We start from the raw sequence: 14,284 nt of genomic DNA on the forward strand, positions 1-14,284 counted from the left end.
CCTTTGGCGCGCTATGTCACGTGCCTGCGCAGTCTAGCCTCTTTGCGGCGATCAGTTTTAAAAAAAAAGCTTCTCTCTGAGCTTCTTTTACCTCTTCCCTCTCCGCCTCTTGCTGTGATTTAAAGTTATATCACTCTGAAGATCAATCAAACTCTCTTGACGTTGTGCCTCAATCCGGAGCTAGGGATTTCTTTTTCAGTGATTTCATATGCAGTAATAAACACTTTTCACAACCTACCTTAACGTATGATATATCCAAACACATACACTTTAAAGTTACTAGGCTAAAAAAGGCCTAGCAAAACACGCTGACCTTCGGAGAATGAAGTATGGCGATAATGGATGTGAGAACCCTTGATTGAATACGTTGACCCAACAGTCTGATTCGCGACTGACTCTGAAGTGAGGTTGTGTGGGAGGAGCTTAAGCAATGAATATACCAGGTGCACCAAATTCAAATGGTGTATTTGGAAAGATATTATAAATAGGAGGGAAACTATTGACTCCAGTGAAGGTTGCTGCTTGGGTATTTCATCAGTTCAGTTACCAGGGCCCCCATAAACACTTGGGGCTCCCCTTTTCACAGTTTTTAGTCAGTGGTCCCCTTCAAATGTGCCAGGGCCCCAAGGGGGGCCATATGACTCCCATTGAGAATGGCTGGTCTGAAGCACAATTTGCAGTCAAAGTAAAAATTTTCTCAAAATTTGTCTGCATAAACAAAATGAGCTGCTTTACGATTATTTTAAGTGAGCATGTAACTTGGACCAAGAAAATACTAACTTTTGCTAGTATGCTTAATTATATATTTAATCATTTTTATTAATTCAAAGATAAATTGTTGTAATATGCAATCTTCTTGTTTTTCTAACAAAAGCACTTGTTGATTTTTTGTTCTCTTTTTTCTGTTTTTACAGTCCATTCTCTTTGACTTTAATCAGGCCATTTGTTTCCGTCTTGATAGTATTGAAGCCAAAATTCAGGCGGTCGAAGCAACTTGTAAAGCTATTGAAGAAAAGATAGATTTGGCTCTTAATAAACATAATACCCCGATCCAGGTCCCGATGGTGGCAGGGTCACCTCTGGGAGCAACACAGACATGGAATAAAGTACGCAGGTGAGCTGCATATTTTGGAGGGCAAAATATTGAAGTGTTTTTTTAATGTGTCTTTACTATAGTGTGAAAGTGGGAGCTCTTACCATGAAGAATGATTATATATGGTGAAAAAAGTGGGCACTGTCAAAATAATGGCTACGACTTTAAATTTAAAGCATGTGAGATCAAATTCTGTTCCGTTCATTTGATTCAGATTGGCAACTTCCAAAAAGTTAATCATATAAGTTTTTGTAATGTAATATAAACACAAATTTGCAGATGAATTTTTAGTACATAAAATCTGTGATTTCCATATTGGTAATTTTTGCTAGAAGTATGAAGAAACAGGTTGTAGTCAATAATTAAGATAATTATGAAAAATATTTATGAAGCAAAGTGCATTCATGTTTTCCATAAGTTATTCTAATCTTCTAATTGAATGCCTGACAGAAAACATGCCAGTTTACATGGGCCTTATTATTCCTAAACACATCTTTGTATAGTTGCCAGCTGTCTATATTTGTAGTAGGCTATGTGCTTTTTTGAGATCCTGGTTTAAATGTGAATAGTTATTCCACAATACTAAATTACTGGTTTTGTCTTAACCTAAGTATTACTCCCAAATATTTGAAATTTGCTGTTTCTGCAAATAGGAAGTGTACTCACTAAGGGGGGCAGTCTTCTGAGATTTGATTTTCTCTCAGCTGACAAATAGTTAAGGAGTGGAATGAAAATGGTTGAAATGAAGAGGAAATAGCTAAAAAGGAGAAAACATGTTTTCTGTAGAGTTCTGAATTAAAGGTTGCCCACTAGGGCAAAAATGATGTGCAAGACTGATTAATAGACTAACTGATTAATAGAGAGTCTAGGTGAAAAAGACTGAAAACATCCTATTAAGTTCTTTGGTTTCTTGGATATTTTGTGTTGTTTTAAACTGAAAATCCTGTTTAGATCTTCTAGTTGGACAATATAAGTTCTGAATTTTGTCTTTAAAACTTAATTAAATTTACTTACAATAAAACTGGAGATCTGGAACCCTTGAGTAATGTCAGACCAGCAGATTTTCAGCCTTCTGGATATTTATTCCTATTAATGTCCAAACATCATTTTGTTTCTCTAAGGTTGTTATAGTTGAGGTGGGAGGAGGGTAATGGGGACAAATTCCCACTACCTATTAAATACTCCTGATGGCATGAGGCTCAAATAGCCTCTGACAACCAAGTCCAGCTCCTGGCCTTCAAGTGTGACTTGGTTACTAAGCCCAGCAGAACTGTTTCTACTGACAGGAGAAGAGGCAAAGGTGGGTTACTGGTGCCTTAAAACCAGTTGCTTGGGGCAGTTGGAGCTCGTGAGCTGTGATTTACAGCTCACCTAGATCTCAAATCTCTGCTACCTTGCGGCTATACCCACTCATGGTGAAAGCTTCAGGAGTAAACCCCGAGGGAAATATCAGGAGCTGGAGTCCCTGAGGCAGTCCTACATTGAGTTCCAAGTTGACTGGCAGCTCCTGTGTAACTGCTGGTACCAAACTGTATTGGTCTCAGTCGTTCCTTGGGTTCGTCGGATGTGTAGAGAGGGGGAGCTTGCTACATGGGCAACAGCTTGCTCTGCACATTGTACCACCCAGGCTTGCGTATCTAGACAGCTAGGACACACTACCTATGATCAACTCTGAACGACGGTGGCCCTCACCTCCCAGATTTGTTTCACCCATGTTCTGTAGCAGTATTGTAAATTTTCCAGAGAACTTGATGAGTTTAAAGAGAAAGGGAAATTCACAAGCTCTTTGGATTCTAACTCTAGCTGCAAACCTACTACTTGTTCCCGTAAAAAGACTGGTTAGCCTGTATCAGAGGATCATGCACAGTTCTGGCTGAAACATTATAAGGAGACTTTGGGGAAGATTGTTGCCTCAAAAGGAAGTATTAGCTACCAGGAGAAGTTGGACAGATTTGGTTTATTTTCTCTGGCTTGTCAGAGACTGAGGGGAGACATGACAGAAATTTATAATAATATGAGAACCATAGAAAGTGTAGATTGTCAGTCTGTTTTCCAAGATAAAAATTAAAGGTTAACTTGATTTGTCTCATGAATATTCCAGGATGGGATATCATATACTGGAAGCCATAGCTTTAAGGTTATAAGGAAGTAGGTTCATGTGTTTTGTGAGTGAGACGGAAGACACTGATAGCGAATAAGCACATTGATAATTTATTTACTAACTGTAAAAGATTTGACCAAATATCTGAGTGCCTCAAGTTACACAAACTACAAAACGAAACAGATACTTAGCTAAAAGTGCGTGTGGGCCCTTTAATATCTGCAGCATAATTTTCCAATGGTTCTTTAGCACTGGTGGTGACTTCAGTGTGAAAATGAGTGCCTGGGGACAAAAGGAAAAGAGGCTCAGCCTCTGGCACGTGACATTCTTATACCCCTGAGGTGGGTGAAACCAGACACCAGTACTGTGGCACACAAGCCAATCAACGGGGAAAAGCAAACTTCAAACAAGATGGAAGTGGCTTTTGACCAACAAGTAAACTACCCCCAACCTTCACCACATGACAGGAGGATATGCAAGGCTTGTTTTTGTTGCACAGTAATAGATGCCTGGAACACACTGCCAGGAATGAAAGCAGATAGATTAGTGATATTTAAGAGGCATTGAGCAGGCGCATGGCCATGCAGGAATGGAGGAATATGTATTATGTATAGGCAGATAGATTTGATTTAATTCTGCATCATGCTCAGCATAGACAAAGAAGTGACAAAGGCCCATGAAGTGCCTGTTCCTGTGTTTTATCACTCTGTGTTCCATGTTCAAATCTTTGCTGAGTGGGCAATGTCTATTCCATTTGCAACTCTTCAGACAGTGGAGCTATTAGTGCCAAAATGAGGCATGACATGGGCAATCTTCTTGCTTGAGTTGATATTGAGTTGAGTTGATATTTGTCAATGAATCATTTTACTCACATAAAAACCAGCTAATAATAATAATTTTCATTATGGATCTAGCTACTTTCTCTTGAAATTCAATCATATTAACTATTTGATTTGCTCTGTAGTTAGCCGTTCTGTGAGATCCTTTGAAGATTAAAAGGCTCTCAAATTTCCATGCAGTAATGCAGAAGATAAATGCCAGTTAGCAGTGCCTTTAACCAAGATATTCCAGCATAGCTACAATACTGCAACCTATTCAGTGAAACAGAAAGTTGTGTTTTGTTCACAAGAAGAAAGCCAAATATAGTCTAGCCGATTACTACATCATCACCTGTAACATGCTTACCAAAATGCCATTTAACTTCTTTAGCCTTCAACTAAAGAATTTGTGAGGAGAATGTAGAGATTATGCAAAGGAATGTAAACAAGTTAAATGTTTGGACAACAAATGGAGTATAATGTGTTGAATTATTCAGTTTGGGTGGAAAAATTAAAGAAAGGAGTTTTTAATGGTGCAAAGTGTTGGTGTACTGTAGAGGGCTATTTGGCCCCTTGAGTGTCCTTTGCCATTCAATAAGATGATGACTGAGCCAATTTTCCTCACGGCCACTTTCTTGCCCTCTGCCTATGACTCTTGAGTCATACTCTAATGATTAAAATTAGTGTTTGGGTTTTGGAGGTTCCTTGATGATGGATGCTGCTTTTCTGCAGCAATGCTCCTTTGTAGATTGTGCTGCAGCTTCCCACTCTTCTTTTCCATTTACGTAATGGCAGTTGGAAAGAAGCTGTTCCCAAATCTGGTCGTACAAATCTTCAAGCTCCTGAACCTTCTCCTGGAGGGAAGAGGGACGAAAAGTGTGTTGGCTAGGTGGGTTGTGCCCTTGATTATCCTGGCAGCACTGCTCCGACAGTGTACGGTGTAAAGTGAGCCCGAGGATGGAAGATTGGTTTGTGTGATGTGATGGGCTATGTTCACAATCTTCTGCAGCTTCTTCTGGTCTTGAACAGGACAACTTCCATACCAGGTTGTGATGCACCCTAGAAGAATGCTTTCTATAGTGCACCTATAAAAATTAGTTAGGGTTTTAGGGGACAGGCCAAATTTCTTCAGCTTTCTCAGGAAGTAAAGGCGTTGGTGGGCCTTCTTGGCAGTGGACTCTGCTTGGTTAGACCAAGTTAGGTCATTTGTGATAGTCACCCCGAGGAACTTAAAGCTTTTGACCTGTTCCACCAGTGCACCACTGATGTAGATGGGGTCGTGCGGTCCACTACTCCTGAAGTCAACAACCAATTCCTTCGTCTTGCTGACCTTGAGGAATAGGTTATTGTCTTTGCACCATGCCACCAGGTTCTTAATTTCCTCTCTGCACTCAGACTCATCATTACCTAAGATGACATAGATACAGTGATTGCATTGGAGGGGGTGCAGGGTAGATTCAGCAGGATGATGTCTGGGATAGAAAATTTCATTTGTGAGAAGAGACTGAACAGGCTTCTTTTGTTTTCGCTGGAACAGGGGAACCTGAGGTGGCATACATGATAGAGCTATATAAAATTATGAGGGGTATGATAAGATAAATAATGAGAATCCTTTCTCCCAAGGCGTGGTGCCTAAAACTAGCTGGCACAGATTTGGGTAAAAGGCGAGACATTCAGAGGTGACAATGAGGAATTTATTCACCAGTGGTTGGACCTGGAAAGCACCCCTCAAGGGGTTAATGAAAGCAGAGAACGTGCTTGTCTAGGATGTACCTAGCCAAGCACATTCTGACTGACAGGTCAGTCTTGACATGCTTTTTGTATTGTTAACTTGTTGCATAGGTCTAAGCTGGCAGCCTGGACCTGTGCCTCAAGATAGCAATGAGATTGTTTATATGTGAGTAATTGGTCTTAGATGGCAATGTTTATGACTATATTGATCCCTTGGGTACGGCAAGTTGTCTGTTATCAATGAAGAGTTGATATAACTTAGAACAAAATATTCTGATGTTTTTCTCTAGAAATTTCCTACAGCTGAATTTCTATAATTTTAATGTTTTCTCTATTTGTCCATTTATATGGAAAAGGATACCTGGACTGTTAAGTGTCTTTGTGCTTATAACTTAGACATTTCAAATAGGCAATCCAATTGGCTAAAATGGACCTACCTATTTGTTCTTACAAATATAGCAGCAAAGATATGTTACTAACATTTTAAGGGACAAAAATATCATATCACCTTCAAAAGCAATTTTACTATTACATTCCCAGAACTTTTGAATTCCTTGCTATATCTTGTTATTCAGTTGAGTCTTAATTGCCTCCATTGTGTGTTCTTTCTAAAATTGATGTTAAATTGAGAAAAACTAAGTGTGTAGAAAATTATTTCTCAGAGTGTTTAAGTTATTTTTTTATGACATTGGGTGCTATCTCCCTTTTGAATTTCATTTCCCTTAATTAGGTAGGATAATTTGCATTGTTTCCTCTCAATCCCCACTGTATCATGACGTACAACCAAGCGCCTTTCAATTTTGGCATTCAGAAAAAATGGGTTTTAGTTGTAGTATCTGTTCAAATATATAACTCCTAAATTGCACATAAAATAGATTTTGAGGCATTCCTTTTGTCTCTTTCCCTCTAACCATGAAAACATTGTTCATTACTGCTCCTATCTGCTTGAAAATTTCTTTTTCTTTTTTTATTGGGGGAAGGATTTTATTTGGTGCCACAGTAGCATAGCATTTAGCATGGCACTGTTGCATCTTGGGGCGTTGGAGTTCGGAATTCAATTCTGGCGTCCCCTATAAGAACGTTTGTATGTTCTTCCTGTGTGCATGTGGGTTTGCTCTTACAGTCCAAAGCCATACATTGTCCTGTGATTAGGCTTGAGGTTAAATTGGTGGGTCGCTGGGCAATCCGGCTCAATGGGCTGGTTCTGTGCTATATCTTTAAATAAATAAATAGTTCAGTTTTGTCACTCCAAGCTTTATTCAGTATTGCCAAGCTTTTGAGTGAGAAGATAAATCATACAGCAGTTTTCAGATATTCATGTTTAATTGAGCATGTACAGACTCTGGTTGTTGCTCTTCCATATTATAGTAGGGATAATTTCATAGCTGCTAAGTTCCAAATTTAAGCCATAATTACAGTTTACAAAGTACTTTCCAGAGGTATATTCCAACATTTCAATATCTAAAGCAATGAAAACTTTTGACTTGCAGCTTCGGTCAATATAAAACAGGTTTGAGCTCATCTTTCATTACACCAGTCTGAAGAAAAACAAAGTATTGACCATAAGTGGCCTAGTAGCGAATGTTCTTTTTTATGTTTTGAAAATGTATTCAAATATGATTTGGAGATGGGCTCCATGAGACTTTTTCTCAACAAACAACTTCTTAATCACAAAATCCTGATCCAATTACTAATATTAAGGAAAACTGCCAAGTCATGAATGGTTTGCAAATTCAGTGTACAGGTGAGATAAGAATAAATCTTGGGTGCTCACCAGTACTTGAAAACTGCTTCAGAACAAGAACAAATGAACTGTTGGAAATATTGCTTAATGTTGATCTATATATTTAGATATTTGTAGTTTGTTTTATGATCATAAAGTAATCATAGATATTTCTTTAGTGTTTGTACCATACTAAATATATTGAATTATACTAATTAAAGGAAGATGATGCCTTTATAATATGTAATTTTAAAGAGAATGTAATTCATAATTTGTGTTTTGGTACAGCTTTTTAGTTTAGACTTGATAATGAATGTAGCTTAAAAGCACAAAACATTCCGGATTGTCATCAGCGTGAAGGCAAAGGATGAAGTTGTGTTTGAGGAGTAGATTTATACTGGAAGTTTTACAACCGGTAGCAACAGGTACCAACCACAAAAAGTAAGATGCTCTTGAGTTCAACTTGCTTTCTACTTTCTTCATAACAAGTTTCATGCTCTATTAAAAGATGTTTGCTTGGGAGAGGACACTAATGTTCTTTTGCTTATCTTGCCAGTGGATTTGGAAAGTTTTATGAAGACTGTATTTTGTCACTACCTTGACTGTAGTTTGCTACCGTCATTTGTCACCAGCAAGAGGCCTTCATGATCAACTGTGCTACACCTACAGTAAAATACAGATCGTGCATAGTAAAACTGCATGAACACACCCCTCACCATACACACATACAAACTTTTGCTCCATCTAGCTGATAAATGGAACGTAAGCAGATATCTTCAGTGTTGCCAAGGCCACTGTGACCCAGCCAATAACAAAAGAAAACCTTTAAGAATGGTGCGGTAGCTACTGCCTGCAGAAAGAAGAACTTCTGAACCAAGATACTACCCTTGATATGAATGCCCTTGATCTATTCCAAAATGCCATGGTTCAGTTTTGCTAGCACCCTAGGGTGATGAGAGATTGAAAGGCTATATCCCATTCTAAAAATCAATAAGATTGTTGGAGCAGGAGTTTTAAAGCTTGGCATAGAGGACTATTTGGCATTTTCATTGCCTAATTTCCTTAGTCTTGGAAGTGGGGATATATATCCACAATGCTACTAGCTATGGAGTTCCAGTATTTAGGGTGAGTGATGAAGACATCATACCAGTTCATTTTAAAGTTTAGATGGTTTGTGGGAAGGAACATGCTGGAGAAGTTCCATGTTTTCCACTTATTATTATTAAAGTATATATGTATATCATGTAGAGCCTTTCAATTCATCTTCCTGCAGGCAGCCATAAAATAAAGAAACACAATAAAATCCACATTTTAAGAACAAAAGCCCACACAACAAAGGCTGTCAAAAATCTAATGTGCAAAGAAAAGAACAATTGTGCATAAAATTACAAAAAGAAAGTGATACGCAGAACAAAATTGCACAATTCCCAAAAATGAGTCCATAGCCATGGAACCAGTTCCGCGCTGAGGCGAGTGCTGATGGCTGCATGCAGCAGCTGTCATTTCAGCACTGAGGCAAGTAAAGCTGGAGTAGTGAGCTGAACACTGATTCATCCTTCGCCCTTAGTCTCAACGTCTTAATCTTTTTAATCTGGTTTGGTGCTTAAATCAGCTAACATCGGTTTGTTTTCTGCTCTCGAGCCCTGGTCCCACTGTTTCAATCCAGCCCAAAGTCTGCTCCAGCAATGGCTGTCCCTGCATTTTTGAGAGTCCATTTTGCTAAATCCTTGATGATACCGTGAAAACACCAAGACATACAGACAGTTCAAAAATACAACTCCTAGTAGTGCCGGTAAAGTAAATTGAATGCATTTTATAGTTGGAACGCTGGGTGGTGGTAGTAGATCACAGTTAGTAAAGATTCACCATCTTTTAATCCAACATTTGAAGGTGGCCTAGGTACTAATTACATACATGAGTGAAAAGTATTGTGGAGTCAGGAAATGCATTGGAAAGTGGCTTCATATTCAAGTTCTTAGTAGAAGACTCAGATGAGGAATTTAATGGATGGATTAAAGAAGATTACCCAGTGGTTTTGCATTATGGAATACTTGGTGTATTAATGGGCCTATCCAAAGTCATGTGTACATTTTGTAGTACTGTACAGGGAATGATGCTGGAACCAGCTTTGCACAAGACTTTTGGCATGACTTGGAACTTGCCCTTTCCTGCATAGAATTGAAATGCAATTCAAATAATGTTTTAAAAAATACTTTGCCGTATCAGGTTACCTGATACCTAATAATCAGACTGCAGGCATAAAGTATCGAGCAGTTCCCATCCAAGATTAACACATACAAACACGCTGGAGGAACTCAGCAGGTCTCGGCCCGAAACGTTGACTGCTCATTTCCACGGATGCTGCCTGACCTGCTGAGTTCCTCCAGCATGTTTGTACGTGTTGATTTGACCACAGCATCTGCAGTGTACTTTGTGTTCCCATCCAAAATCAGCTTGCTGTCATGCAAGACTACTACCATTATAGCAGTTGATAGCCATGTTCAATAGTGCTTTCAGGGCAAAGTTCAAAGTAAAATGTGTTATCAAAATATGTATATGTCACCATACGTATTCAGCAGTAGTAACTATAACAGGATCAATGAAAGATCAACTAGAGTGCAGAAGAGAACAAAATGTGCAAATGTAAATATAAATAAATAGTAATAAATAACAAAAACTTGAGAAAATGAGATGGTCCTTAGAGTGAGAAATTGATTGTTGGAACATCTCAATGGATGGGCGAGTGAGTGAACATGGTTGTGGGGTAGTAACTGTTCTCGAACCTGGTGGTGCCAGTTTTGTACCTTTACCTGATGGCAGCAGTGAGAAGAGAGCATGACCTGGGTGGTGGGGATCTCTGATGATGGATGCTGCTTTCTTACAACAGCATTTCATGTAGATGTGCTCAATGGTTAAAAGGGCATTACCTGTGATGTAATGGGCTGAATCCACTACCTTTCGTGGGATTTACCATTCAAAGGCATTGGTGTTTCCATGCCAGGCCATGATGTAGTTAGTCAGTGTACTCTATACTGCACATTTATAGAAGTTTGTTAATGTTTTAGATGTTTTGTAGAATCTCAGCAGACTCCTAAGCAAGTAAGGATGCTGCGGTGGTTTCTTCACAATTGCATTTAAGTGCTAGGCTCAGGATACATGCTTTGAAATAGCAACACCCAAGAAATTAAAGTTGCTAACCCCTGTCTACCTCTGATCCTCCGATGAAGGTTGACTCGTGGACCTCTGGTTTCCCTCTCCTGAAGTCCACAATCAATTCCTTGGTTTTCCTGACATTGAGTGAGAGGTTGTTGTTGTGACACCACTCAGTCAAATTTTCAATCTCCCTCCTATATGCTGATTCATCACCTCCCTTGACTTGGTCCACAACAGTGGTGTCATCAGAAAACTTGAATATGGTATTGGAGGTGTGTTTAGCCACAGTGCTGATGGAGATCATGGAGAAGATCTCCAACATTGGAATCCAGCAGTCTGCATGTCAAAAGTTTTGGATTGCTGATGTATGCCCTGGAGGAGTAGTAGTGGCTTTGTGTAGCACAGATCTACTGTCCTGGTTTTGGATGTCAGCATTTATATTTGTATTGTAGATTATTCAATGTGTGGTGTCCAGATACAAAGGTGAATTATGGGACTGCTAGTGAATTGGGAACTGGGTTTGCTTGTACTGATTTTGTTGCCTGCCCAGAAAAAATGAATCACCTTTTTGCATTCTAGCTCTCTTTGCTATTTCATGGATCTTGCTTGTCAGCCAGTCAACCTTGCTAGTCTTTTTGGAAAAAGTAGACTTTAGACTTCAGCCCAGAACTACTAATAGTCACCCTTCAGCTACAATCTGTTCTATTGAGCCAGGTACCATCAATTTGACACACTTCAGCCACTGGAGAAAAATTGCAGTGAAGCATGAAACAGATGAATTCTGTGAAAGATGGGCACTAAGGAAAAGCACAAGGTTACTATTTACACCCACTGTATCTGCAGATGTGCTTCATCTACATGGTGTCATGGTTTTCTGTGCAGCTTAATTGACAAATGTGCATGATTGCTTATTGGACAATACTTTACAAAAGGCAAAGCCTGGAAAAACAACGGTTCACTATTCTCTTAACATTAACTGGAAAACCGAAGAATGAACTGTCTTTTAAGTACAAGGTTTTAAGGATTAATATTTAACTTATGAATGTGAAACATTTTGGTTTTCTAATTTGAGTCTTTTAATAGAACCTGACGAAAGTCACAGATTCTTTTTGGTCTTCAACTACCAATTATGCAAGAATGCCGTAACACCTTGCATTTCCTACAAAGTGATAGCATGCTTCCTGTAAGCTAAAGAATGTTTTCTTAGATTTCCTATCTTCATTACAAAAATAAATTTGAGAATATCAGTTTATACTAGATGCATTTATTCTTCTTGCAGGTTTAATTCAGGATCACACCTGAGATCAAAAGTATTTAACACCAAGCTAGAACTGCCTGGCAATATATGATCTCAAATTAGTAGAGATGAAATGCCTCAATGGATGCATGCTCCAGATGATTTGAGATTATTCCAAACACTGATTATTTCTCTTTAAATTTTGTAACTGTGTGTACTTAGAATAGAATTTTTACCCATGAAAATTAAATGATGCCAGATTTTGCTTAGGGATACATGGTATTTAAATTGAAGTTGCTACCTGTATGAAAACCTCAAGGAAATATTTTGTCAATTCATTTTACAGTCTTTAAATGTGAGAAATCAAGAAAGCAAACAATTAGCATGTTTTGTAACTAAGAACAGCAGATCTTTTTGAAATTTTTTTTCATAGCTGGAAATCATTAAGTCATGCCACGCTTTGTGCATTAGAAAACATAAAGTTTTAAGGCAAACACGAGGAAATCTGCAGATGCTGGAAATTCAAACAACACATGCAAAATGCTGGTGGAACACAGCAGGTCAGGCAGCATTTATAGGGAGAAGCGCTGTCGACGTTTCGGGCCAAGACCCTTTGTCAGGATCCTGACGAAGGGTCTCGGCCCGAAACGTCGACAGCGCTTCTCCCTATAGATGCTGCCTGACCTGCTGCTTTCCACCAGCATTTTGTGTGTGTTGCACAAAGTTTTAAGATTTGTTTTAAGAGGTTTGAGATGAGTAAAAGGTAATATGCTGTATAATTTATGTTTTGTGAAAAACATTAATAATTCATCCTTGCGTCATGTGAAGAAAATATATTTAGTCATGAAAAAGGTTTTGTGAAAGTAGCACATAGGTTAATTTTGCACCTTGTCACCATTGTGGCTTTGAGTTTAATAGAAACCACTGTGAACAAAACAAAACTGAAATAGAAGTATGCTGTGTATTAATTCGGGGTAACTGGAAAATTTGCCAGTCCAATGCTATTCAAATCCGCATGGTACCAGATAATCGGAGTTTTACTGAATTCCTAAATCAAATGCTTCTTGGTTATATAATATACTAGACAACGGGGTGACCCGTTGGGGCATCCTTTGAGAGAAAGGTATTGCAGTCTGATGTGACCAGAATGAACATTAAATTTTCAAGAATGCTATTGGTATTGCTTTGCTTTGGAAATTGAAGATGAAAAGTTCAGTATATTAAAGAAGAAAGATGTGTAGCAAGGCAAATCTAGCTTCTCCTGGTTTAACGACGGACTCTTCTGATGGCAACATTTCTAGTTTTCCTCTGACGGATTGGAGACTTGACTGACAGTTCACCTCAACTCCCCCTCCCTCTGTAGAACCGCTACCAGCGATCCCTACTCACCATCTAACCCTGATTTCAACTCAACCATATGAACTACAGCTCCCACAATGCACGTCGGGAGTTACGGACCAAATGCAGACACAGTCCCTTTCCGCTGGTAGGGGTGGGTGGTGTTGACGGGTTATCACGTGATATATTTGGAGAAGTTGAGCATTTCCCAGTTTAAACTTATGGAAAAATTGTTCAGTTTTTCCACATTTTGTCCCTAGCTCTGACTACAATCTGCTTTTCAATCATGGACCCATTTCTATACTGCAGCTCCAACATCAATTTTTTAAAAGTCGTATCCCCTCAGATTTTTTTCGCTTATGATAGTTGGGTTGAAGCTGAACACAAATATAATTTTAGACCACTTGCATCACATAGGAATTAAGAGAAACAAGAAATTAACTTTCATTGAATATAATGTGTTTAATTGCACAATGATGCTGACGCTTTGTAATAGTTCAACTAAGCTAAAAATGTTTTTTTGATCATTTTCATTTGTACTCAGTGTGCGAGTCCTTTCGCTTACATATCTAACAATACTTAGCCAGCATCGATGGATTCCAGCTACCCTGATAGTGTTTCTACGTGATTGAATGTCCCGTTGAAACCTTTCACTGTAGTCAGATACAAAGCAGTAACACCAAAGCTGATTATTCTTGATGATGTGGTTAGCACTGTCCTAAATGGACGTGACTGCTGTCCTTTGACTGCAGCAAAGGGTTTTATGGGTCTTTATGCATGTCATTGCAATAAGATTTATTTATCTCTTATTGATGCGTGGCAGTTAGAGATCTGTCCCAATCCTACACATGGTGTTGGTGATTAGCAGAATCTGACCGCTTGAAATAGAGCTTTTGTTCTAGTTAGTGTCACTGCTGAGGCTGGCCGTGTGCATGCGTCGTGGTGTCGCATCCCGATTTCCATGATGGCAGATTGGCTCTCGGGTGAAAATGGGACAGTTGATTTTGGCGAGTGAACAATTTTTTTACAAATATATAACCCTGAACTTTGCCTGCATTCTTTAAGTTAGCTCATTTTAAGTCGATTTAGC

At 38.8% G+C, this 14,284-nt stretch overlaps 1 protein-coding gene across 8 annotated transcripts in view; it reads left to right on the forward strand.

The window, feature by feature from the left end:
- banp (BTG3 associated nuclear protein) overlaps window positions 1–14,284 on the forward strand; it is a 172,504-nt gene that overhangs the window by 29,545 nt on the left and 128,675 nt on the right. For 7 of the 8 annotated variants that reach the window (XR_012101914.1, XM_073070169.1, XM_073070167.1 and 4 more), the window contains exon 4: window positions 915–1,114. Coding sequence is in view for 7 of the 8 variants with exons in the window: in XM_073070169.1 (XP_072926270.1) it covers window positions 915–1,114 (200 nt within the window). In the remaining variant the exon portion in view is untranslated. The remainder of the gene's footprint in view (window positions 1–914; window positions 1,115–14,284) is intronic. The other variant, XM_073070173.1, reaches the window with a different exon arrangement.

The sequence above is a fragment of the Hemitrygon akajei genome, chromosome 17 (assembly GCF_048418815.1).
Source record: "Hemitrygon akajei chromosome 17, sHemAka1.3, whole genome shotgun sequence".
NCBI lineage: Eukaryota > Metazoa > Chordata > Chondrichthyes > Myliobatiformes > Dasyatidae > Hemitrygon > Hemitrygon akajei.